We start from the raw sequence: 23831 nt of genomic DNA, 5'->3' as shown, positions 1-23831 counted from the left end.
TATACAGCGCTACGTACGCCCGCTGCAGACAGCACAGAGCAGCGGATATCAGTCTGTATACAGCGCTATGTACACCCGCTGCAGACAGCACAGAGCAGCAGATATCAGTCTTTATACAGCGCTATGTACACCCGCTGCAGACAGCACAGAGCAGCGGATATCAGTCTGTATACAGCGCTATGTACGCCTGCTGCAGACGGCACAGAGCAGCGGATATCAGTCTGTATACAGCGCTATGTACGCCCGCTGCAGACGGCACAGAGCAGCGGATATCAGTCTGTATACAGCGCTATGTACGCCCGCTGCAGACGGCACAGAGCAGCGGATATCAGTCTGTATACAGCGCTATGTACGCCCGCTGCAGACAGCACAGAGCAGCGGATATCAGTCTGTATACAGCGCTACGTACACCCGCTGCAGGTCTGTACCCCAGAAAGGCATTGCTCTGGGGTACCAGGTCACCAGCAGTTGCACATGTGACTGGTTAGAGGGGCTCACCTCATCAGCTGGTACCACATGTGGCAGTTACGGGTGGGGGGGGGGCCTCACCTGGCGTTGGCAACGGTGGGGTCCTTTGTGAAGCTAAAGTAATTGGAGAAGTTCTTGTCGTAGGGCAGCCATCCGTGAGTGCCCAGGAGGCCGTTGGCACTGACTGTGACCTGTGAGAGCAGAGAGCGGTGGGTTATCTGGACTTTGGCAGCTGCGGGCCCGGCGTCCACACCCAGGACTCACCAGCACGTCCGGAGACCCCTGAGTCATGAAGGAATGAGCCTGGTATTTGGGGACCACGGCCTGCACCAGAGGGACCCCCTCCATCATACCCTGCGGGACAGACACATGGCATTACACGGCTGCTCGACGCCGACCCCAAACACGTGAGCGGCCCCCCGCCGCGCATCCTCACCTCCACGAAGAACGGCTTCAGCTCCGATAACTTCTCAAACAGATTGGGCGAGTAGGTGTCCATCCTGGAGAGTCTCCGGGCGGCGTGCTCCGCCGTCAGCCGCGGCGGGTGAGGCTCCTACACAGGATGAAGAGGCAACATAAATGCTCCACCGCCATAAGTGGGAGAAAATGATGCAAAAACAACACTGTTTCCTGTAGCTGCAACTGCTGATTTACACCGCCATTCTTTACACTGCAGCTCTGCTTCTTCAGACTGTTATGGATCAGAATAGGCTCAGCAGAAAGTCAGCACACGGGGGATGAATATCTCATACTAAGGACCGAAAATAATAACCCACAAGGGAGGAGCATCATTAAGGGAGGAGTCTCATCAAGGGGAGGAGCAACCTCAAAAAGGGGAGGGGCCACAATATGGGGAGGGTCTCAATAAAGAAACAAAAATATGGTAGCTTTTCACTAGATACAGCGCCACCCTAGATCATGGACTGTGTGTGGTATTGCAACTCAGTATCATTGAACAAAGCGGTAAATCCGTGCACAACTCGCGGTCAGGGCCGGCACGTTAATCTTCAAAATCCTGGAAAATCCCTTTAAGGACTGCTTGAAACCACGGCATACCATGTGAGCAGCATCTAGTACCACTAATTACACACAATACCTTGAGGAGCTGGCAGGGGGTCTGCCCAAAGTTACTGATGATCCCCTCCAGAGCTTTCCTCTCCGTCTCATCCGCGATTGCATCCAAGTCCACCACCCCTGCGAAGAGAGACAGATCCTCAAACAAAACGCAAAAGAGAATCTCCCCTTTAAATCCACGTAAACCCCCTATAATAGTCCAGTGCAGTGAGGCATCTACCATCCTAGGACGCCTGCACAGTGTCCACCATCTCTCCCCCATCCTAGGACGCCTGCACAGTGTCCGCCATGTCTCCCTCATCCTAGGACGCCTGCACAGTGTCCGCCATCTCTCCCTCATCCTAGGACGCCTGCACAGTGTCCGCCATCTCTCCCTCATCCTAGGACGCCTGCACAGTGTCCGCCATCTCTCCCCCATCCTAGGACGCCTGCACAGTGTCCGCCATCTCTCCCCCATCCTAGGACGCCTGCACAGTGTCCACCATCTCTCCCCCATCCTAGGACGCCTGCACAGTGTCCGCCATCTCTCCCTCATCCTAGGACGCCTGCACAGTGTCCGCCATCTCTCCCCCATCCTAGGACGCCTGCACAGTGTCCGCCATCTCTCCCCCATCCTAGGACGCCTGCACGGTGTCCGCCATCTCTCCCTCATCCTAGGACGCCTGCACAGTGTCCGCCATCTCTCCCCCATCCTAGGACGCCTGCACAGTGTCCGCCATCTCTCCCCCATCCTAGGACGCCTGCACAGTGTCCGCCATCTCTCCCCCATCCTAGGACGCCTGCACAGTGTCCGCCATCTCTCCCCCATCCTAGGACGCCTGCACAGTGTCCGCCATCTCTCCCCCATCCTAGGACGCCTGCACAGTGTCCGCCATCTCTCCCCCATCCTAGGACGCCTGCACAGTGTCCGCCATCTCTCCCCCATCCTAGGACGCCTGCACAGTGTCCGCCATCTCTCCCTCATCCTAGGACGCCTGCACAGTGTCCGCCATCTCTCCCTCATCCTAGGACGTCTGCACAGTGTCCGCCATCTCTCCCTCATCCTAGGACGCCGGCACGGTGTCCGCCATCTCTCCCTCATCCTAGGACGCCTGCACGGTGTCCGCCATCTCTCCCCCATCCTAGGACGCCTGCACAGTGTCCGCCATCTCTCCCTCATCCTAGGACGCCTGCACAGAGTCCGCCATCTCTCCCTCATCCTAAGACGCCTGCACAGTGTCCGCCATCTCTCCCTCATCCTAGGACGCCTGCACAGTGTCCGCCATCTCTCCCTCATCCTAGGACGCCTGCACAGTGTCCGCCATCTCTCCCTCATCCTAGGACGCCTGCACAGTGTCCGCCATCTCTCCCTCATCCTAGGACGCCTGCACAGTGTCCGCCATCTCTCCCTCATCCTAGGACGCCTGCACAGTGTCCGCCATCTCTCCCTCATCCTAGGACGCCTGCACAGTGTCCGCCATCTCTCCCTCATCCTAGGACGCCTGCACAGTGTCCGCCATCTTTCCCTGATCCTAGGACGTCTGCACAGTGTCCGCCATCTTTCCCTCATCCTAGGACGCCTGCACAGTGTCCGCCATCTCTCCCTCATCCTAGGACGCCTGCACGGTGTCCGCCATCTCTCCCCCATCCTAGGACGCCTGCACGGTGTCCGCCATCTCTCCCTCATCCTAGGACGCCTGCACAGTGTCCGCCATCTCTCCCTCATCCTAGGACGCCTGCACAGTGTCCACCATCTCTCCCTCATCCTAGGATGCCTGCACAGTGTCCGCCATCTCTCCCTCATCCTAGGACGTCTGCACAGTGTCCGCCATCTCTCCCTCATCCTAGGACGTCTGCACGGTGTCCGCCATCTCTCCCTCGTCGTAGGACGCCTGTACAGTGTCCGCCATCTCTCCCTCATCCTAGGACGCCTGCACGGTGTCCGCCATCTCTCCCCCATCCTAGGACGCCTGCACAGTGTCCGCCATCTCTCCCTCATCATAGGACGCCTGCACAGTGTCCGCCATCTCTCCCTCATCCTAGGACGCCTGCACGGTGTCCGCCATCTCTCCCCCATCCTAGGACGCCTGCACAGTGTCCGCCATCTCTCCCTCATCCTAGGACGCCTGCACGGTGTCCGCCATCTCTCCCTCATCCTAGGACGCCTGCACAGTGTCCGCCATCTCTCCCTCATCCTAGGACGCCTGCACAGTGTCCGCCATCTCTCCCCCATCCTAGGACGCCTGCACAGTGTCCGCCATCTCTCCCCTCATCCTAGCACGCCTGCACAGTGTCCGCCATCTCTCCCTCATCCTAGGACGCCTGCACAGTGTCCGCCATCTCTCCCCTCATCCTAGAACGCCTGCACAGTGTCCGCCATCTCTCCCTCATCCTAGGACGCCTGCACAGTGTCCGCCATCTCTCCCTCATCCTAGCACGCCTGCACAGTGTCCGCCATCTCTCCCTCATCCTAGGACGCCTGCACAGTGTCCGCCATCTCTCCCTCATCCTAGCACGCCTGCACAGTGTCCGCCATCTCTCCCCCATCCTAGGACGCCTGCACAGTGTCCGCCATCTCTCCCCCATCCTAGGACGCCTGCACAGTGTCTGCCATCTCTCCCTCATCCTAGGACGCCTGCACAGTGTCCGCCATCTCTCCCTCATCCTAGCACGCCTGCACAGTGTCCGCCATCTCTCCCCCATCCTAGGACGCCTGCACAGTGTCCGCCATCTCTCCCTCATCCTAGGACGCCTGCACAGTGTCCGCCATCTCTCCCTCATCCTAGGACGCCTGCACAGTGTCCGCCATCTCTCCCTCATCCTAGGACGCCTGCACAGTGTCCGCCATCTCTCCCTCATCCTAGGACGCCTGCACAGTGTCCGCCATCTCTCCCCCATCCTAGGACGCCTGCACAGTGTCCGCCATCTCTCCCCCATCCTAGGACGCCTGCACAGTGTCCGCCATCTCTCCCTCATCCTAGCACGCCTGCACAGTGTCCGTCATCTCTCCCTCATCCTAGGACGCCTGCACAGTGTCCGCCATCTCTCCCCCATCCTAGGACGCCTGCACAGTGTCCGCCATCTCTCCCCCATCCTAGCACGCCTGCACAGTGTCCGCCATCTCTCCCTCATCCTAGGACGTCTGCACAGTGTCCGCCATCTCTCCCTCATCCTAGGACGCCTGCACGGTGTCCGCCATCTCTCCCTCATCCTAGGACGCCTGCACAGTGTCCGCCATCTCTCCCTCATCCTAGGACGCCTGCACAGTGTCCGCCATCTCTCCCTCATCCTAGGACGTCTGCACAGTGTCCGCCATCTCTCCCTCATCCTAGGACGCCTGCACGGTGTCCGCAATCTCTCCCCCATCCTAGGACGCCTGCACAGTGTCCGCCATCTCTCCCCCATCCTAGGACTCCTGTACAGTGTCCGCCATCTCTCCCTCATCCTAGGACGTCTGCACAGTGTCCGCCATCTCTCCCTCATCCTAGGACGTCTGCAGTGTCCGCCATCTCTCCCTCATCCTAGGACGCCTGCACAGTGTCCGCCATCTCTCCCTCATCCTAGGACGCCTGCACAGTGTCCGCCATCTCTCCCTCATCCTAGGACGCCTGCACAGTGTCCGCAATCTCTCCCTCATCCTAGGACGCCTGCACAGTGTCCGCCATCTCTCCCTCATCCTAGGACGCCTGCACAGTGTCCGCCATCTCTCCCCATCCTAGGACGCCTGCACAGTGTCCGCCATCTCTCCCTGTCCTCTCACCTTCATATGTGCAGTAGTAGAAGACGTTTAGCGCTTCCACCGCGGCCGCCCCCCGCTGTTTGTATCCGAAGATCAGATCTATCCATTCATGAAGCCGTGCAGAGACGTGCTCCGACTCCTGGAGGAGGAAGCACCACATCATGTACCGGTGATTACAGTGATCGCTGGTGGCCACGAGAGAAACATGGCGCAGACGTGACACGCAGAGAACCTACCAGAGCCTGCCGGTGCTTGTGGATGAAGTCCTCCCGGGAGGAGGCCCAGCGCGGTAACACAACGTCAGCCACCTTACCATTGGAGACCTGCAGACACCCGAGATCAAAACCTGGAGGAAGCCAAAGAAATATGAGGGGGCGGGATCACGTTATATAATGAACCCTCCCCCGAATAACAAACCGCTCCTCCCACAAGTCCCGCTCTAAATCCTCCCCTGAATAACACACACTAACTCCCCCCCCCGAGTCGTACACTAACCCCTTCCCCGAGTCATACACTAACCCCCTACCCCCCCCGAGTCATACACTAACCCCTCCCCCGAGTCATACACTAACCCCTCCCCCGAGTCATACACTAACCCCCTCCCCCAAGTCATACACTAACCCCTTCCCCGAGTCATACACTAACCCCTCCCCCGAGTCAAACTAACCCCTCCCCCCGAGTCAAACTAACCCCTCCCCCCGAGTCATACACTAACCCCTTCCCCGAGTCATACACTAACCCCTTCCCCGAGTCATACACTAACCCCCCCCCCCCCCCGAGTCATACACTAACCCCTCCCCCGAGTCATACACTAACCCCCTCCCCCGAGTCATACACTAACCCCTCCCCGAGTCATACACTAACCCCTCCCCCGAGTCATACACTAACCCCTCCCCCGAGTCAAACTAACCCCTCCCCCGAGTCATACACTAACCCCTCCCCCGAGTCATACACTAACCCCTCCCCCCCCGAGTCATACACTAACCCCTCCCCCCCGAGTCATACACTAACCCCTCCCCCGAGTCATACACTAACCCCTTCCCCGAGTCATACACTAACCCCTTCCCCGAGTCATACACTAACACTTCCCCGAGTCATACACTAACACTTCCCCGAGTCATACACTAACCCCTCCCCCGAGTCATACACTAACCCCTTCCCCGAGTCATACACTAACCCCTCCCCCGAGTCATACACTAACCCCCCCCCCCCCCGAGTCATACACTAACCCCTCCCCCGAGTCATACACTAACCCCCTCCCCCGAGTCATACACTAACCCCTCCCCGAGTCATACACTAACCCCTCCCCCGAGTCATACACTAACCCCTCCCCCGAGTCAAACTAACCCCTCCCCCGAGTCATACACTAACCCCTCCCCCGAGTCATACACTAACCCCTCCCCCCCGAGTCATACACTAACCCCTCCCCCCCGAGTCATACACTAACCCCTCCCCCGAGTCATACACTAACCCCTTCCCCGAGTCATACACTAACACTTCCCCCGAGTCATACACTAACACTTCCCCGAGTCATACACTAACCCCTCCCCCGAGTCATACACTAACCCCTTCCCCGAGTCATACACTAACCCCTCCCCCGAGTCACACTAAACCCTCCCCCCGAGTCATACACTAACCCCTCCCCCCGAGTCATACACTAACCCCTCCCCCGAGTCACACTAACCCCTCCCCCGAGTCATACACTAACCCCTTCCCCGAGTCATACACTAACCCCCCCCCCGAGTCATACCCTAGCCCCTCCCCCGAGTCATACACTAACCCCTCCCCCGAGTCATACACTAACCCCTCCCCCGAGTCATACACTAACCCCTCCCCCGAGTCATACACTAACCCCCTCCCCCGAGTCACACTAACCCCTCCCCCCGAGTCATACACTAACCCCTCCCCCCGAGTCATACACTAACCCCTCCCCCGAGTCACACTAACCCCTCCCCCGAGTCATACACTAACCCCTTCCCAGAGTCATACACTAACCCCTCCCCCGAGTCATACACTAACCCCTCCCAAGAGGTACACATCAGGGAAGGTTAACAGGGACGTGACCTTGTTATTTTTATGGATTTTGGATCAAACAAAAATCATGAAAAACAAAAAAAAAGAAAATAAAAAATATGATGAGGCTGAACATTATGGGGGGGAGTTTAAGGAGAAGGCTGAATCTAAAAAAAAAGAAATAAAAATACATAAAAGTATTGTTTGGCTGGGACAGTGAGGGGTACGGGCAAGATGGCGGTTTGTGACCATCGTCCTCCCGGCTCACCGTCCCCTGCACAATCGCTGAAACTGCACCCCTCCCCCTGCACAATCGCTGACGCTGCTCCCCTCCCCCTGCACAATCACTGACGCTGCACCCCTCCCCCTGCACAATCACTGACGCTGCACCCCTCCCCCTGCACAATCACTGACGCTGCACCCCTCCCCCTGCACAATCGCTGAAACTGCACCCCTCCCCCTGCACAATCACTGACGCTGCACCCCTCCCCCTGCACAATCACTGACGCTGCACCCCTCCCCCTGCACAATCACTGACGCTGCACCCCTCCCCCTGCACAATCACTGACGCTGCACCCCTCCCCCTGCACAATCGCTGACGCTGCTCCCCTCCCCCTGCACAATCACTGACGCTGCACCCCTCCCCCTGCACAATCACTGACGCTGCACCCCTCCCCCTGCACAATCACTGACGCTGCACCCCTCCCCCTGCACAATCACTGACGCTGCACCCCTCCCCCTGCACAATCACTGACGCTGCACCCCTCCCCCTGCACAATCACTGACGCTGCACCCCTTCCCCTGCACAATTACTGACACCGCACCCCTCCCCCTGCACAATCACTGACGCTGCACCCCTCCCCCTGCACAATCACTGACGCTGCACCCCTCCCCCTGCACAATCACTGACGCTGCACCCCTTCCCCTGCACAATTACTGACACCGCACCCCTCCCCCTGCACAATCACTGACGCCGCACCCCTCCCTCTGCACAATCACTGACGCTGCACCCCTTCCCCTGCACAATCACTGACGCCGCACCCCTCCCCCTGCACAATCACTGACGCTGCACCCCTCCCCCTGCACAATCGCTGACGCCGCACCCCTCCCCCTGCACAATTGCTGACGCCGCACCCCTCCCCCTGCACAATTGCTGACGCCGCACCCCTCCCCCTGCACAATTGCTGACGCCGCACCCCTCCCCCTGCACAATCACTGACGCCGCACCCCTCCCCCTGCACAATCACTGACGCCGCACCCCTCTCCTGCACAATCACTGACGCTGCACCCCTCCCTCTGCACAATCGCTGACGCTGCACCCCTTCCCCTGCACAATCGCTGACGCTGCACCCCTCCCCCTGCACAATCACTGACGCTGCACCCCTCCCTCTGCACAATCGCTGACGCTGCACCCCTTCCCCTGCACAATTGCTGACGCTGCACCCCTTCCCCTGCACAATTGCTGACGCTGCTCCCCTCCCCCTGCACAATCGCTGACGCTGCACCTCTCCCCCTGCACAATCACTGACGCTGCACCCCTCCCCCTGCACAATCGCTGACACTGCACCCCTTCCCCTGCACAATTGCTGATGCTGCACCCCTTCCCCTGCACAATTGCTGACGCTGCACCCCCTCCCCCACGTACCATTCTCATTCTCCAGGAATTCAGAGAAATAGAAAAACTCTGGAATCAGCTCCTTGACATCCACGGGGTTCTCCATGCGGGCCTGCCAGGCGGCGGGGATGGAGTGGAACTGCCGATCTGAGCAATCAAACCTGAGCGAGGAGGAAACAAAGGGCTGAGCCTCGAGAGTGGAAACGTGTGCACGATCCCACCCGGATGATGGCCGACCCCCGCCTCACCGGCCGCTCTGCAGCTGAATGTGCAGAGTGGTGAACGGCTCCATGCGGATCATGTAATGCATCACTCCCGCGGCGTTGGAGTAGTGGGTGCCATAATGGAACTTGTCCACTGTCCCTGTGGGGTCTTCAAAGCTCTCGTACCTGCGGGGGATAAAAAGAAGGGAAGATGACGGCTCTGCCCCCAGATGTCCGGCCACATGACAGCACATCACAGCTCGCTCCTCAGGGGCGGGTCTAATCTACTGTGCACAGAATGAGCCGAGCAGCAATGATGGGGCTTGTGCTCCCCACTTACTTCTCTTTCACCTCTCGGGCATGTCTCTCATTCACCACCCCGATGGGCTTGGAGAGGTCGCGGAATACCTCCGGGTTACTCAGGTCCAGGGTTTCAGAGATGAAATCTCGTAAAATCCAAGGAAACTAGAAAGGATGAAATGAAAAAGTAGAAAGTTATCAAATAGAGGAGGAAGCACCTATGGACGTTGTATCCAACCACATCCGGAGCTGCACTCAGTGCATCGATGGCTGCAGGCACGACACGTCCCACCCGGGAGCCCACCCATCACCTGACAGCTTCCAGCAGAGGTGGGAAGATGTAGTATAGAAACCAGCAAAATCATTTCTAAGCAGTGATGACCTGGCAGAATTATGAATGCAGCTCTGGATGTGGCATATTGTGTGTGCTCACCACAGGATACTGCGACAGGTCATTGTACGTCCTCCCGGCGATCGTGTTCAGCTGCATGAGGTACTCGAAATTAGAAATCTCCCTCCACACCCATTTCTGCAAAGAGAAACAAGAAGGTGAATCATGGCACCAAAATAGAGCAGAGCGAGTGCAGATTCCAGGGGCGCCGCTGAAAAAAGGGGCTCCATAAATGACATCACACACATCCACATGAGCACTGCAGCCAATCACTTGCCCTACTTGTCTCGAATCACCACTGAGACCAATGATTGACAACAACCTGGATGTCTATGACATCATCTCAATGACTCTAACATACCTGGGTCAGTCCTGAGGCCTGAAGAAGCTCCTGGGGGGAACGTCTGCCGAACAGAAACTGGTTAGGGGGATTTAATCCCAGGATCCGGGAATAAACCACATTCCTGACCTGCAAAAAAACCCGAAAAGTGACCGGAGAAAACAAAAAATGTAGGGTAGCAGTACTCCCTCTAGTGGTGACTGCATACATCTGTATGTAGTGAGCTCCCTCTAGTGGTGGATGTATAAATCTGTATGTAGTGAGCTCCCTCTAGTGGTGGCTGTATAAATCTGTATGTAGTGATCTCCCTCTAGTGGTGGCTGTATAAATCTGTATGTAGTGAGCTTCCTCTAGTGGTGACTGTATAAATCTGTATGTAGTGAGCTCCCTCTAGTGGTGACTGTATAAATCTGTATGTAGTGAGCTCCCTCTAGTGGTGACTGCATAAATCTGTATGTAGTGAGCTCCCTCTAGTGGTGTCTGTATAAATCTGTATGTAGTGAGCTCCCTCTAGTGGTGACTGTATAAATCTGTATGTAGTGAGCTCCCTCTAGTGGTGGATGTATAAATCTGGATATAGTGAGCTCCCTCTAGTGGTGGCTGTATAAATCTGTATGCAGTGAGCTCCCTCTAGTGGTGACTGCATAAATCTGTATGTAGTGAGCTTCCCCTAGTGGTGGCTGCATAAATCTGTATGTAGTGAGCTCCCTCTAGTGGTGGCTGTATAAATCTGTATGTAGTGAGCTCCCTCTAGTGGTGGCTGTATAAATCTGTATGTAGTGAGCTCCCTCTAGTGGTGGCTGTATAAATCTGTATGTAGTGAGCTCCCTCTAGTGGTGACTGTATAAAACTGTATGTAGTGAGCTCCCTCTAGTGGTGGCTGTATAAATCTGTATGTAGTGAGCTCCCTCTAGTGGTGGCTGTATAAATCTGTATGTAGTGAGCTCCCTCTAGTGGTGGCTGTATAAATCTGTATGTAGTGAGCTCCCTCTAGTGGTGACTGCATAAATCTGTATGTAGTGAGCTTCCCCTAGTGGTGACTGTATAAATCTGTATGTAGTGAGCTCCCTCTAGTGGTGACTGTATAAATCTGTATGTAGTGAGCTCCCTCTAGTGGTGGCTGTATAAATCTGTATGTAGTGAGCTCCCTCTAGTGATGGCTGTATAAATCTGTATGTAGTGAGCTCCCTCTAGTGGTGGCTGTATAAATCTGTATGTAGTGAGCTCCCTCTAGTGGTGGCTGTATAAATCTGTATGTAGTGAGCTCCCTCTATTGGTGGCTGTATAAATCTGTATGTAGTGAGCTCCCTCTAGTGGTGGCTGTATAAATCTGTATGTAGTGAGTTCCCTCTAGTGGTGGCTGTATAAATCTGTATGTAGTGAGTTCCCTCTAGTGGTGGCTGTATAAATCTGTATGTAGTGAGCTCCCTCTAGTGGTGGCTATATAAATCTGTATGTAGTGAGCTCCCTCTAGTGGTGACTGTATAAATCTGTATGTAGTGAGATCCCTCTAGTGGTGGCTATATAAATCTGTATGTAGTGAGCTCCCTCTAGTGGTGGCTGTATAAATCTGTATGTAGTGAGCTCCCTCTATTGGTGGCTGTATAAATCTGTATGTAGTGAGCTCCCCCTAGTGGTGGCTGTATAAATCTGTATGTAGTGAGCTCCCTCTAGTGGTAGCTGTATAAATCTGTATGTAGTGAGCTCCCTCTAGTGGTGGCTGTATAAATCTGTATGTAGTGAGCTCCCTCTAGTGGTGGCTGTATAAATCTGTATGTAGTGAGCTCCCTCTAGTGGTGGCTGTATAAATCTGTATGTAGTGAGCTCCCTCTAGTGGTGGCTGTATAAATCTGTATGTAGTGAGCTCCCTCTAGTGGTGGCTATATAAATCTGTATGTAGTGAGCTCCCTCTAGTGGTGACTGTATAAATCTGTATGTAGTGAGATCCCTCTAGTGGTGGCTATATAAATCTGTATGTAGTGAGCTCCCTCTAGTGGTGGCTGTATAAATCTGTATGTAGTGAGCTCCCTCTATTGGTGGCTGTATAAATCTGTATGTAGTGAGCTCCCTCTAGTGATGGCTGTATAAATCTGTATGTAGTGAGCTCCCTCTAGTGGTGGCTGTATAAATCTGTATGTAGTGAGTTCCCTCTAGTGGTGGCTGTATAAATCTGTATGTAGTGAGCTCCCTCTAGTGGTGGCTGTATAAATCTGTATGTAGTGAGCTCCCTCTAGTGGTGGCTGTATAAATCTGTATGTAGTGAGCTCCCTCTAGTGGTAGCTGTATAAATCTGTATGTAGTGAGCTCCCTCTAGTGGTGGCTGTATAAATCTGTATGTAGTGAGCTCCCTCTAGTGGTGGATGTATAAATCTGTATGTAGTGAGCTCCCTCTAGTGGTGGCTGTATAAATCTGTATGTAGTGAGCTCCCTCTAATGGTGGCTGTATAAATCTGTATGTAGTGACCTCCTTCTAGTGGTGGCTGTATAAATCTGTTTGGAGTGATCTCCCTTTAGTGGTGGCTGTATAAATCTGTATATAGTGCGCTCCCTCTAGTGGTGTCTGCATAAATCTGTATGTAGTGAGCTCCCTCTAGAGGTGGCTGTATAAATCTGTATGTAGTGAGCTCCCTCTAGTGGTGACTGTATAAATCTGTATGTAGTGAACTCCCTCTAGTGGTGACTGTATAAATCTGTATGTAGTGAGCTCCCTCTAGTGGTGGCTGTATAAATCTGTATGTAGTGAGCTCCCTCTATTGGTGGCTGTATAAATCTGTATGTAGTGAGCTCCCTCTAGTGATGGCTGTATAAATCTGTATGTAGTGAGCTCCCTCTGGTGGTGACTGTATAAATCTGTATGTAGTGAACTCCCTCTAGTGGTGACTGTATAAATCTGTATGTAGTGAGCTCCCTCTAGTGGTGGCTGTATAAATCTGTATGTAGTGAGCTCCCTCTATTGGTGTCTGCATAAATCTGTATGTAGTGAGCTCCCTCTAGAGGTGGCTGTATAAATCTGTATGTAGTGAGCTCCCTCTAGTGGTGACTGTATAAATCTGTATGTAGTGAACTCCCTCTAGTGGTGACTGTATAAATCTGTATGTAGTGAGCTCCCTCTAGTGGTGGCTGTATAAATCTGTATGTAGTGAGCTCCCTCTATTGGTGTCTGCATAAATCTGTATGTAGTGAGCTCCCTCTAGAGGTGGCTGTATAAATCTGTATGTAGTGAGCTCCCTCTAGTGGTGACTGTATAAATCTGTATGTAGTGAACTCCCTCTAGTGGTGACTGTATAAATCTGTATGTAGTGAGCTCCCTCTAGTGGTGGCTGTATAAATCTGTATGTAGTGAGCTCCCTCTATTGGTGGCTGTATAAATCTGTATGTAGTGAGCTCCCTCTAGTGATGGCTGTATAAATCTGTATGTAGTGAGCTCCCTCTAGTGGTGGCTGTATAAATCTGTATGTAGTGAGTTCCCTCTAGTGGTGGCTGTATAAATCTGTATGTAGTGAGCTCCCTCTAGTGGTGGCTGTATAAATCTGTATGTAGTGAGCTCCCTCTAGTGGTGGCTGTATAAATCTGTATGTAGTGAGCTCCCTCTAGTGGTAGCTGTATAAATCTGTATGTAGTGAGCTCCCTCTAGTGGTGGCTGTATAAATCTGTATGTAGTGAGCTCCCTCTAGTGGTGGATGTATAAATCTGTATGTAGTGAGCTCCCTCTAGTGGTGGCTGTATAAATCTGTATGTAGTGAGCTCCCTCTAATGGTGGCTGTATAAATCTGTATGTAGTGACCTCCTTCTAGTGGTGGCTGTATAAATCTGTTTGGAGTGATCTCCCTTTAGTGGTGGCTGTATAAATCTGTATATAGTGCGCTCCCTCTAGTGGTGTCTGCATAAATCTGTATGTAGTGAGCTCCCTCTAGAGGTGGCTGTATAAATCTGTATGTAGTGAGCTCCCTCTAGTGGTGACTGTATAAATCTGTATGTAGTGAACTCCCTCTAGTGGTGACTGTATAAATCTGTATGTAGTGAGCTCCCTCTAGTGGTGGCTGTATAAATCTGTATGTAGTGAGCTCCTTCTAGTGGTGGCTGTATAAATCTGTATGTAGTGAGCTCCCCCTAGTGGTGGCTGTATAAATCTGTATGTAGTGAGCTCCCTCTAGTGGTGGCTGTATAAATCTGTATGTACTGAGCTCCCCCTAGTGGTGACTGTATAAATCTGTATGTAGTGAGCTCCCTCTAGTGGTGGCTGTATAAATCTGTATGTAGTGAGCTCCCTCTAGTGGAGGCTGTATAAATCTGTATGCAGTGATCTCCCTCTAGTGGTGTCTGCATAAATCTGTATGTAGTGATCTCCCTCTAGTGGTGTCTGCATAAATCTGTATGTAGTGAGCTCCCTCTAGTAGTGGCTGTATAAATCTGTATGTAGTGATCTCCCTCTAGTGGTGACTGTATAAATCTGTATGTAGTGAGCTCCCTCTAGTGGTGGCTGTATAAATCTGTATGTAGTGAGCTCCCTCTAGTGGTGGCTGTATAAATCTGTATGTAGTGAGCTCCCTCTAGTGGTGGCTGTATAAATCTGTATGTAGTGAGCTCCCTCTAGTGGTGGCTGTATAAATCTGTATGTAGTGAGCTCCCTCTAGTGGTGACTGTATAAATCTGTATGTAGTGAGCTCCCTCTAGTGGTGACTGTATAAATCTGTATGTAGTGAGCTCCCTCTAGTGGTGGCTATATAATCTGTATGTAGTGATCTCCCTCTAGTGGTGACTGTATAAATCTGTATGTAGTGAGCTCCCTCTAGTGTTGGCTGTATGTAGTGAGCTCCCTCTAGTGGTGACTGTATAAATCTGTATGTAGTGTAGTGAGCTCCCTCTAGTGGTGGCTGTATAAATCTGTATGTAGTGAGCTCCCTCTAGTGGTGACTGTATAAATCTGTATGTAGTGAGCTCCCTCTAGTGGTGGCTGTATAAATCTGTATGTAGTGAGCTCCCTCTAGTGGTGACTGTATAAATCTGTATGTAGTGAGCTCCCTCTAGTGGTGGCTGTATAAATCTGTATGTAGTGAGCTCCCTCTAGTGGTGACTGTATAAATCTGTATGTAGTGAGCTCCCTCTAGTGGTGACTGTATAAATCTGTATGTAGTGAGCTCCCTCTAGTGGTGGCTGTATAACTCTGTATGTAGTGAGCTCCCTCTAGTGGTGGCTGTATAAATCTGTATGTAGTGAGCTCCCTCTAGTGATGGCTGTATAAATCTGTATGTAGTGAGCTTCCTCTAGTGGTGGCTGTATAAATCTGTATGTAGTGAGCTCCCTCTAGTGGTGGCTGTATAAATCTGTATGTAGTGAGCTCCCTCTAGTGGTGGCTGTATAAATCTGTATGTAGTGAGCTCCCTCTAGTGGTGGCTGTATAAATCTGTATGTAGTGAGCTCCCTCTAGTGGTGACTGTATAAATCTGTATGTAGTGATCTCCCTCTAGTGGTGGCTGTATAAATCTGTATGTAGTGATCTCCCTCTAGTGGTGGCTGTATAAATCTGTATGTAGTGAGTTCCCTCCAGTGGTGGCTGTATAAATCTGTATGTAGTGATCTCCCTCTAGTGGTGACTGTATAAATCTGTATGTAGTGAGCTCCCTCTAGTGGTGACTGTATAAATCTGTATGTAGTGAGCTCCCTCTAGTGGTGACTGTATAAATCTGTATGTAGTGAGCTCCCTCTAGTGGTGGCTGTATAAATCTGTATGTAGTGAGCTCCCTCTAGTGGTGACTGTATAAATCTGTATGTAGTGAGCTCCCTCTAGTGGTGGCTGTATAAATCTGTATGTAGTGAGCTCCCTCTAGTGATGGCTGTATAAATCTGTATGTAGTGAGCTTCCTCTAGTGGTGGCTGTATAATCTGTATGTAGTGATCTCCCTCTAGTGGTGACTGTATAAATCTGTATGTAGTGATCTCCCTCTAGTGGTGGCTGTATAAATCTGTATGTAGTGATCTCCCTCTAGTGGTGGCTGTATAAATCTGTATGTAGTGAGTTCCCTCTAGTGGTGGCTGTATAAATCTGTATGTAGTGATCTCCCTCTAGTGGTGGCTGTATAAATCTGTATGTAGTGAGCTCCCTCTAGTGGTAACTGTATAAATCTGTATGTAGTGAGCTCCCTCTAGTGGTGGCTGTATAAATCTGTATGTAGTGAGCTCCCTCTAGTGGTGGCTGTATAAATCTGTATGTAGTGAGCTCCCTCTAATGGTGGCTGTATAAATCTGTATGTAGTGAGCTCCCTCTAATGGTGGCTGTATAAATCTGTATGTAGTGAGCTCCCTCTAGTGGTGACTGTATAAATCTGTATGTAGTGAGCTCCCTCTAGTGGTGGCTGTATAAATCTGTATGTAGTGAGCTCCTTCTAGTGGTGGCTGTATAAATCTGTATGTAGTGAGCTCCCCCTAGTGGTGGCTGTATAAATCTGTATGTAGTGAGCTCCCTCTAGTGGTGGCTGTATAAATCTGTATGTACTGAGCTCCCCCTAGTGGTGACTGTATAAATCTGTATGTAGTGAGCTCCCTCTAGTGGTGGCTGTATAAATCTGTATGTAGTGAGCTCCCTCTAGTGGAGGCTGTATAAATCTGTATGCAGTGATCTCCCTCTAGTGGTGTCTGCATAAATCTGTATGTAGTGATCTCCCTCTAGTGGTGTCTGCATAAATCTGTATGTAGTGAGCTCCCTCTAGTAGTGGCTGTATAAATCTGTATGTAGTGATCTCCCTCTAGTGGTGACTGTATAAATCTGTATGTAGTGAGCTCCCTCTAGTGGTGGCTGTATAAATCTGTATGTAGTGAGCTCCCTCTAGTGGTGGCTGTATAAATCTGTATGTAGTGAGCTCCCTCTAGTGGTGGCTGTATAAATCTGTATGTAGTGAGCTCCCTCTAGTGGTGACTGTATAAATCTGTATGTAGTGAGCTCCCTCTAGTGGTGACTGTATAAATCTGTATGTAGTGAGCTCCCTCTAGTGGTGGCTGTATAATCTGTATGTAGTGATCTCCCTCTAGTGGTGACTGTATAAATCTGTATGTAGTGAGCTCCCTCTAGTGTTGGCTGTATGTAGTGAGCTCCCTCTAGTGGTGACTGTATAAATCTGTATGTAGTGAGCTCCCTCTAGTGGTGGCTGTATAAATCTGTATGTAGTGAGCTCCCTCTAGTGGTGACTGTATAAATCTGTATGTAGTGAGCTCCCTCTAGTGGTGGCTGTATAAATCTGTATGTAGTGAGCTCCCTCTAGTGGTGACTGTATAAATCTGTATGTAGTGAGCTCCCTCTAGTGGTGGCTGTATAAATCTGTATGTAGTGAGCTCCCTCTAGTGGTGACTGTATAAATCTGTATGTAGTGAGCTCCCTCTAGTGGTGACTGTATAAATCTGTATGTAGTGAGCTCCCTCTAGTGGTGACTGTATAAATCTGTATGTAGTGAGCTCCCTCTAGTGGTGGCTGTATAATCTGTATGTAGTGATCTCCCTCTAGTGGTGACTGTATAAATCTGTATGTAGTGAGCTCCCTCTAGTGGTGACTGTATAAATCTGTATGTAGTGAGCTCCCTCTAGTGGTGACTGTATAAATCTGTATGTAGTGAGCTCCCTCTAGTGGTGGCTGTATAAATCTGTATGTAGTGAGCTCCCTCTAGTGGTGACTGTATAAATCTGTATGTAGTGAGCTCCCTCTAGTGGTGGCTGTATAACTCTGTATGTAGTGAGCTCCCTCTAGTGATGGCTGTATAAATCTGTATGTAGTGAGCTTCCTCTAGTGGTGGCTGTATAATCTGTATGTAGTGATCTCCCTCTAGTGGTGACTGTATAAATCTGTATGTAGTGATCTCCCTCTAGTGGTGGCTGTATAAATCTGTATGTAGTGATCTCCCTCTAGTGGTGGCTGTATAAATCTGTATGTAGTGAGTTCCCTCCAGTGGTGGCTGTATAAATCTGTATGTAGTGATCTCCCTCTAGTGGTGACTGTATAAATCTGTATGTAGTGAGCTCCCTCTAGTGGTGACTGTATAAATCTGTATGTAGTGAGCTCCCTCTAGTGGTGACTGTATAAATCTGTATGTAGTGAGCTCCCTCTAGTGGTGGCTGTATAAATCTGTATGTAGTGAGCTCCCTCTAGTGGTGACTGTATAAATCTGTATGTAGTGAGCTCCCTCTAGTGGTGGCTGTATAAATCTGTATGTAGTGAGCTCCCTCTAGTGGTGGCTGTATAAATCTGTATGTAGTGAGCTCCCTCTAGTGATGGCTGTATAAATCTGTATGTAGTGAGCTTCCTCTAGTGGTGGCTGTATAATCTGTATGTAGTGATCTCCCTCTAGTGGTGACTGTATAAATCTGTATGTAGTGATCTCCCTCTAGTGGTGGCTGTATAAATCTGTATGTAGTGATCTCCCTCTAGTGGTGGCTGTATAAATCTGTATGTAGTGAGTTCCCTCTAGTGGTGGCTGTATAAATCTGTATGTAGTGAGCTCCCCCTAGTGGTGGCTGTATAAATCTGTATGTAGTGAGCTCCCCCTAGTGGTGGCTGTATCAATCTGTATGTAGTGAGCTCCCTCTAGTGGTGGCTGTATAATCTGTATGTAGTGAGCTCCCCCTAGTGGTGGCTGTATCAATCTGTATGTAGTGAGCTCCCTCTAGTGGTGGCTGTATAATCTGTATGTAGTGAGCTCCCTCTAGTGGTGGCTGTATAAATCTGTATGTAGTGATCTCCCTCTAGTGGTGACTGTATAAATCTGTATGTAGTGAGCTCCCTCTAGTGGTGAAGATGACAGCCCCAGGCAGACAATGATGAGTGGTGGTATAATTACCTGCTTCCTAAAGTTAACGAAGTAATTGGCCTGATCAATGAAGAAGAACTCCAGAGCGGATCTCCGCAGATTATACCGCCGTAGATGGACCTCGCGGAGTTGCGACAAGGGGCGTTTGAAGTCGTAGCCAATACCTGGACAGAGAGAGAATAGAGCTGTTGTATGAGTGATGGCGGTGTGTGCGCTCCAGATTGGCAGCAGAGCTCTTGTATGAGTGATGGCGGTGTGTGCGCTCCAGATTGGCAGCAGAGCTCTTGTATGAGTGATGGCGGTGTGCGCGCTCCGGATTGGCAGCAGAGCTCTTGTATGAGTGATGGCGGTGTGTGCGCTCCGGATTGGCAGCAGAGCTCTTGTATGAGTGATGGCGGTGTGTGCGCTCCGGATTGGCAGCAGAGCTCGTGCTGTGAGTGATGGCGGTGTGTGCGCTCCGGATTGGCAGCAGAGCTCTTATATGAGTGATGGCGGTGTGTGCGCTCCGGATTGGCAGCAGAGCTCTTGTATGAGTGATGGCGGTGTGTGCGCTCCGGATTGGCAGCAGAGCTCTTGTATGAGTGATGGCGGTGTGTGCGCTCCGGATTGGCAGCAGAGCTGTTGTATGAGTGATGGCGGTGTGTGCGCTCCGGATTGGCAGCAGAGCTCGTGCTGTGAGTGATGGCGGTGTGTGCGCTCCGGATTGGCAGCAGAGCTCGTGCTGGCGGTGTGCGCTCCGGATTGGCAGCAGAGCTCTTATATGAGTGATGGCGGTGTGTGAAATGGATTGGCAGCAGAGCTCGTGCTGTGAGTGATGGCGGTGTGTGCGCTCCGGATTGGCAGCAGAGCTCGTGCTGTGAGTGATGGCGGTGTGTGCGCTCCGGATTGGCAGCAGAGCTCGTGCTGTGAGTGATGGCGGTGTGTGCGCTCCGGATTGGCAGCAGAGCTCGTGCTGTGAGTGATGGCGGTGTGTGCGCTCCGGATTGGCAGCAGAGCTCGTGCTGTGAGTGATGGCGGTGTGTGCGCTCCGGATTGGCAGCAGAGCTCTTGTATGAGTGATGGCGGTGTGTGCGCTCCGGATTGGCAGTAGAGCTCGTGCTGTGAGTGATGGCGGTGTGTGCGCTCCGGATTGGCAGCAGAGCTCTTGTATGAGTGATGGCGGTGTGTGCGCTCCGGATTTGCAGCAGAGCTCGTGCTGTGAGTGATGGCGGTGTGTGCGCTCCGGATTGGCAGCAGAGCTCTTGTATGAGTGATGGCGGTGTGTGCGCTCCGGATTTGCAGCAGAGCTCGTGCTGTGAGTGATGGCGGTGTGTGCGCTCCGGATTGGCAGCAGAGCTCTTGTATGAGTGATGGCGGTGTGTGCGCTCCGGATTTGCAGCAGAGCTCGTGCTGTGAGTGATGGCGGTGTGTGCGCTCCGGATTGGCAGCAGAGCTCTTATATGAGTGATGGCGGTGTGTGCGCTCCGGATTGGCAGCAGAGCTCGTGCTGTGAGTGATGGCGGAGTGTGCGCTCCGGATTGGCAGCAGAGCTTGTGCGCTCCGCTCGGTCGTCTTTACCTTCCTCTGTCTCCTCTTTGTCGCTGCTGAGGTCATAGAAGTAAATGTGCTGCGTGGTGACCTCCAAACGCCCGGTGATGACCGCCACGATGGTGATGAGCTCGCAGTCCTCGGAAATCACCAGCTTCTCCTTCTGACTCTGCTCCTTGATCTCCACTCTGCGGCACAGGAGGAGCGGAGGTCAGAGAACACAGGACACCCGGCTGCACACAATGGGCGGCGGTGTGGGTGCACAATGCCACTGCTACCACTGGTGACCGGCGCTTCCCCTATGTGTTTATGGATAATACAGTGCGTTGCTAAAGTATTCAGCCCCTTGAATTTTTCATCCTTCTCCCACATTTCAGGCTTCAAACAAAGATAAAATGTTAATGTTCTGGTGAAGAATCAACAAGTGACACAATTGTGAAGGAAATTTATTGCTTATTTTAAACTTTTATAAAAAAGAATAAACTGAAAATTGGGGCGTGCAATATTATTCATCCCCTGTAAGTGAATCCTTTGTAGCGCCCCCTTTTGCTGCGATTACAGCACAAGTCTCTTGGGGTATGTGTCTATTAGTTTTGCACATGGAGAGGTGAAATTCTCGCCCATTCTTCCTTTGTAAACAGCTGGAGCTGAGTGAGGTTGAATGGAGGCGTTTGTGAACAGCGGTTTTCAGCTCTTTCCACAGATTCTCGATTGGGTTCAGGTCTGGACTGTGACTTGGCCATTCTAACACCTGGATACGGTTATTTGTGAACCATTCCATTGTAGATTTTGCTTTATGTTTGGGATCATTGTCTTGTTGGAAGACAAATCTCAGTCTCAGGTCTTATGCAGACTCCAACAGGTTTTCTTCAAGAATGGTCCTGTATTTGGCTCCATCCATCAATTTTAACCATCTTCCCTGTCCCTGCTGAAGAAAAGCAGGCCCAAACCATGATGCTGCCCCCACCATGCTTGACAGTGGGGATGGTGTGTTCAGGGTGATGAGCTGTGCTGCTTTTACACCAAACATATCGTTTGGCATTGTGCCCATATAGTTCGGTTTTGGTTTAATTTGAGCAGAGCACCTTCTTCCACATGTTTGGTGTCTCCGGTGGCTTGTGGCAAACTTTAAACAACACTTTTTATGGATATCTTTGAGAAATGGCTTTCTTCTTGCCACTCGTCCATAAAGGCCAGATTTATGGACAGACTCTCCCACCTCAGCTGTAGATCTCTGCAGATCATCCAGAGGGATCATGGGCCTCTTGGCTGCATCTCTGATCAGTCTTCTCCTTGTGTGAGGTGACAGTTTGGATGGACGGCCGGGTCTTGGTAGATTTGCAGGGGTATGATTCTCCTTCCATTTCAATATGATCGCTCGCACAGTGCTTCTTGGGATGTTTAAAGTTGTGGAAATCTTTTTGTAACCAAATCCGGCTTTAAACGTCTCCACAACAGTATCATGGACCTGCCTGTTGTGTTCCTTGGTCTTCATGATGCTCTCTGTGCTTTACACAGAACATTGAGACTATCACAGAGCAGGGGCGTTATACGGAGACTTGATTACACACAGGGGCTTATATTTATCATCATCAGTCATTTAGGACGACATTGGATCATTCAGAGATCCTCAATCAACTTCTGGAGTGAGTTTGCTGCACTGAAAGTAAAGGGGATGAATAATATTGCACGCACCAATTTTCAGTTTATTGTTTTTTACAAAAAAGTTTAAAATAAGCAATAAATTTCCTTCCTCTTCACAATTGTGTCACTTGTTGTCGATTCTTCACCAGAACATTAACATTTTTATCTTTATGTTTGAAGCCTGAAATGTGGGAAAAGGTCGAAAAATCCAAGGGGCTGAATACTTTTGCAAGGCACTGTATATTATTGAGGAATTACTAACCGATACACAAGATGAAAATCTCACTATATCAGAGAACTATGAGCCCAATCTGCTAATATACATGACATGGGATGCTGGGAGTGATACTCTGCGGGATATAAGATTAGGGGATACGGGGAGCGGAATGATGATGCTGCTGCACCCCACATCTGATAGGGAGAGTAGACCGCGAGCTTGTGGGGTCATGGATGATGGGAGTGATATATTGTGTGCGAGCTTTTAGGGGATGATCCCAGTGATATACTGTGTGATTGGGGGGGGCAGATTGTGAACGTCTAAGGTCATGAATGATGGGAGTTATGCACTGCATGACAGGAGAACAGATCATCACGGGGGTCAGCCCCCGCAGTAACGGCTGGTGGGAGTGATGGCTGCTCACTGGTAGATGTTCTGCAGGTCCTCCTCGGCCAGCTGGTCGTCCTCCTGTTCATTCACTTTCGCCTCCTTGGCTACAGCGAGTGGGAACGAATCTGCCACGGCCTGTCCAGGGTCAGTACCTGAGGGGAAAAGTAAATGTTATATTAATGGTAGCCGCCCGTGTGCCACTAACCTAACAGACCCCTGACCAGAGACAGCATGCACACAGCCATCCATGTGTCACTGATCCCACCAGCGCCCCTGAGCTGTGATCTGGAGACAGCATGCACACAGCCGTCCATGTGTCACTGATCCCACCACCACCCCTGAGCTGTGATCTGGAGACAGCATGCACACAGTCGTCCATGTGTCACTGATCCCACCACCACCCCTGAGCTGTGATCTGGAGACAGCATGCACACAGCCGTCTATGTGTCACTGATCCCCACCACCCCTGAGCTGTGATCTGGAGACAGCATGCACACAGCCGTCCCATGTGTCACTGATCCCACCAGCGCCCCTGAGCTGTGATCTGGAGACAGCATGCACACAGTCGTCTATGTGTCACTGATCCCCACCGCCCCTGAGCTGTGATCTGGAGACAGCATGCACACAGCCGTCCATGTGTCACTGACCCCACCACCACCCCTGAGCTGTGATCTGGAGACAGCATGCACACAGCCGTCCATGTGTCACTGATCCCACCAGCGCCCCTGAGCTGTGATCCGGAGACAGCATGCACACAGCCATCCATGTGTCACTGACCCCACCACCACCCCTGAGCTGTGATCTGGAGACAGCATGCACACAGCCGTCCATGTGTCACTGATCGCAAACACCACCCCTGAGCTGTGATCTGGAGACAGCATACACACAGCCGTCCATGTGTCACTGATCGCAAACACCACCCCTGAGCTGTTATCCGGAGACAGCATGCACACAGTCATCCATGTGTCACTGATCCCACCACCTCCATGAGCTGTGATCCGGAGACAGCATGCACACAGCCATCCATGTGTCACTGACCCCACCCCCTCCATGAGCTGTGATCCGGAGACAGCATGCACACAGCCGTCCATGTGTCACTGACCCCACCACCTCCAGTGAGCTGTGATCTGGAGACAGCA

At 51.7% G+C, this 23831-nt stretch overlaps 1 protein-coding gene across 3 annotated transcripts in view; it reads right to left on the bottom strand.

Moving 5' to 3' along the window:
• Positions 1-23831, bottom strand: part of NBEAL2 (neurobeachin like 2) — a 137460-nt gene that overhangs the window by 14345 nt on the left and 99284 nt on the right. For all 3 annotated transcript variants that reach the window (XM_075315841.1, XM_075315842.1, XM_075315843.1), the window contains 14 exons: positions 22727-22844; positions 20472-20629; positions 18945-19078; positions 10144-10251; positions 9825-9920; positions 9432-9556; positions 9137-9277; positions 8919-9049; positions 5497-5606; positions 5282-5399; positions 1565-1662; positions 905-1021; positions 733-822; positions 550-659 (listed from right to left, as the gene is read on the bottom strand). In XM_075315841.1, the coding sequence (XP_075171956.1) occupies positions 550-659; positions 733-822; positions 905-1021; positions 1565-1662; positions 5282-5399; positions 5497-5606; positions 8919-9049; positions 9137-9277; positions 9432-9556; positions 9825-9920; positions 10144-10251; positions 18945-19078; positions 20472-20629; positions 22727-22844 (1654 nt within the window). The remainder of the gene's footprint in view (positions 1-549; positions 660-732; positions 823-904; positions 1022-1564; positions 1663-5281; positions 5400-5496; positions 5607-8918; positions 9050-9136; positions 9278-9431; positions 9557-9824; positions 9921-10143; positions 10252-18944; positions 19079-20471; positions 20630-22726; positions 22845-23831) is intronic.

This window comes from Anomaloglossus baeobatrachus, chromosome 6 (assembly GCF_048569485.1).
Source record: "Anomaloglossus baeobatrachus isolate aAnoBae1 chromosome 6, aAnoBae1.hap1, whole genome shotgun sequence".
Classification (NCBI taxonomy): Eukaryota; Metazoa; Chordata; class Amphibia; order Anura; family Aromobatidae; genus Anomaloglossus; species Anomaloglossus baeobatrachus.
The sequence above is the reverse complement of the archived record's forward strand: the minus strand, read 5'-3'. Positions and strand labels throughout refer to the sequence as shown.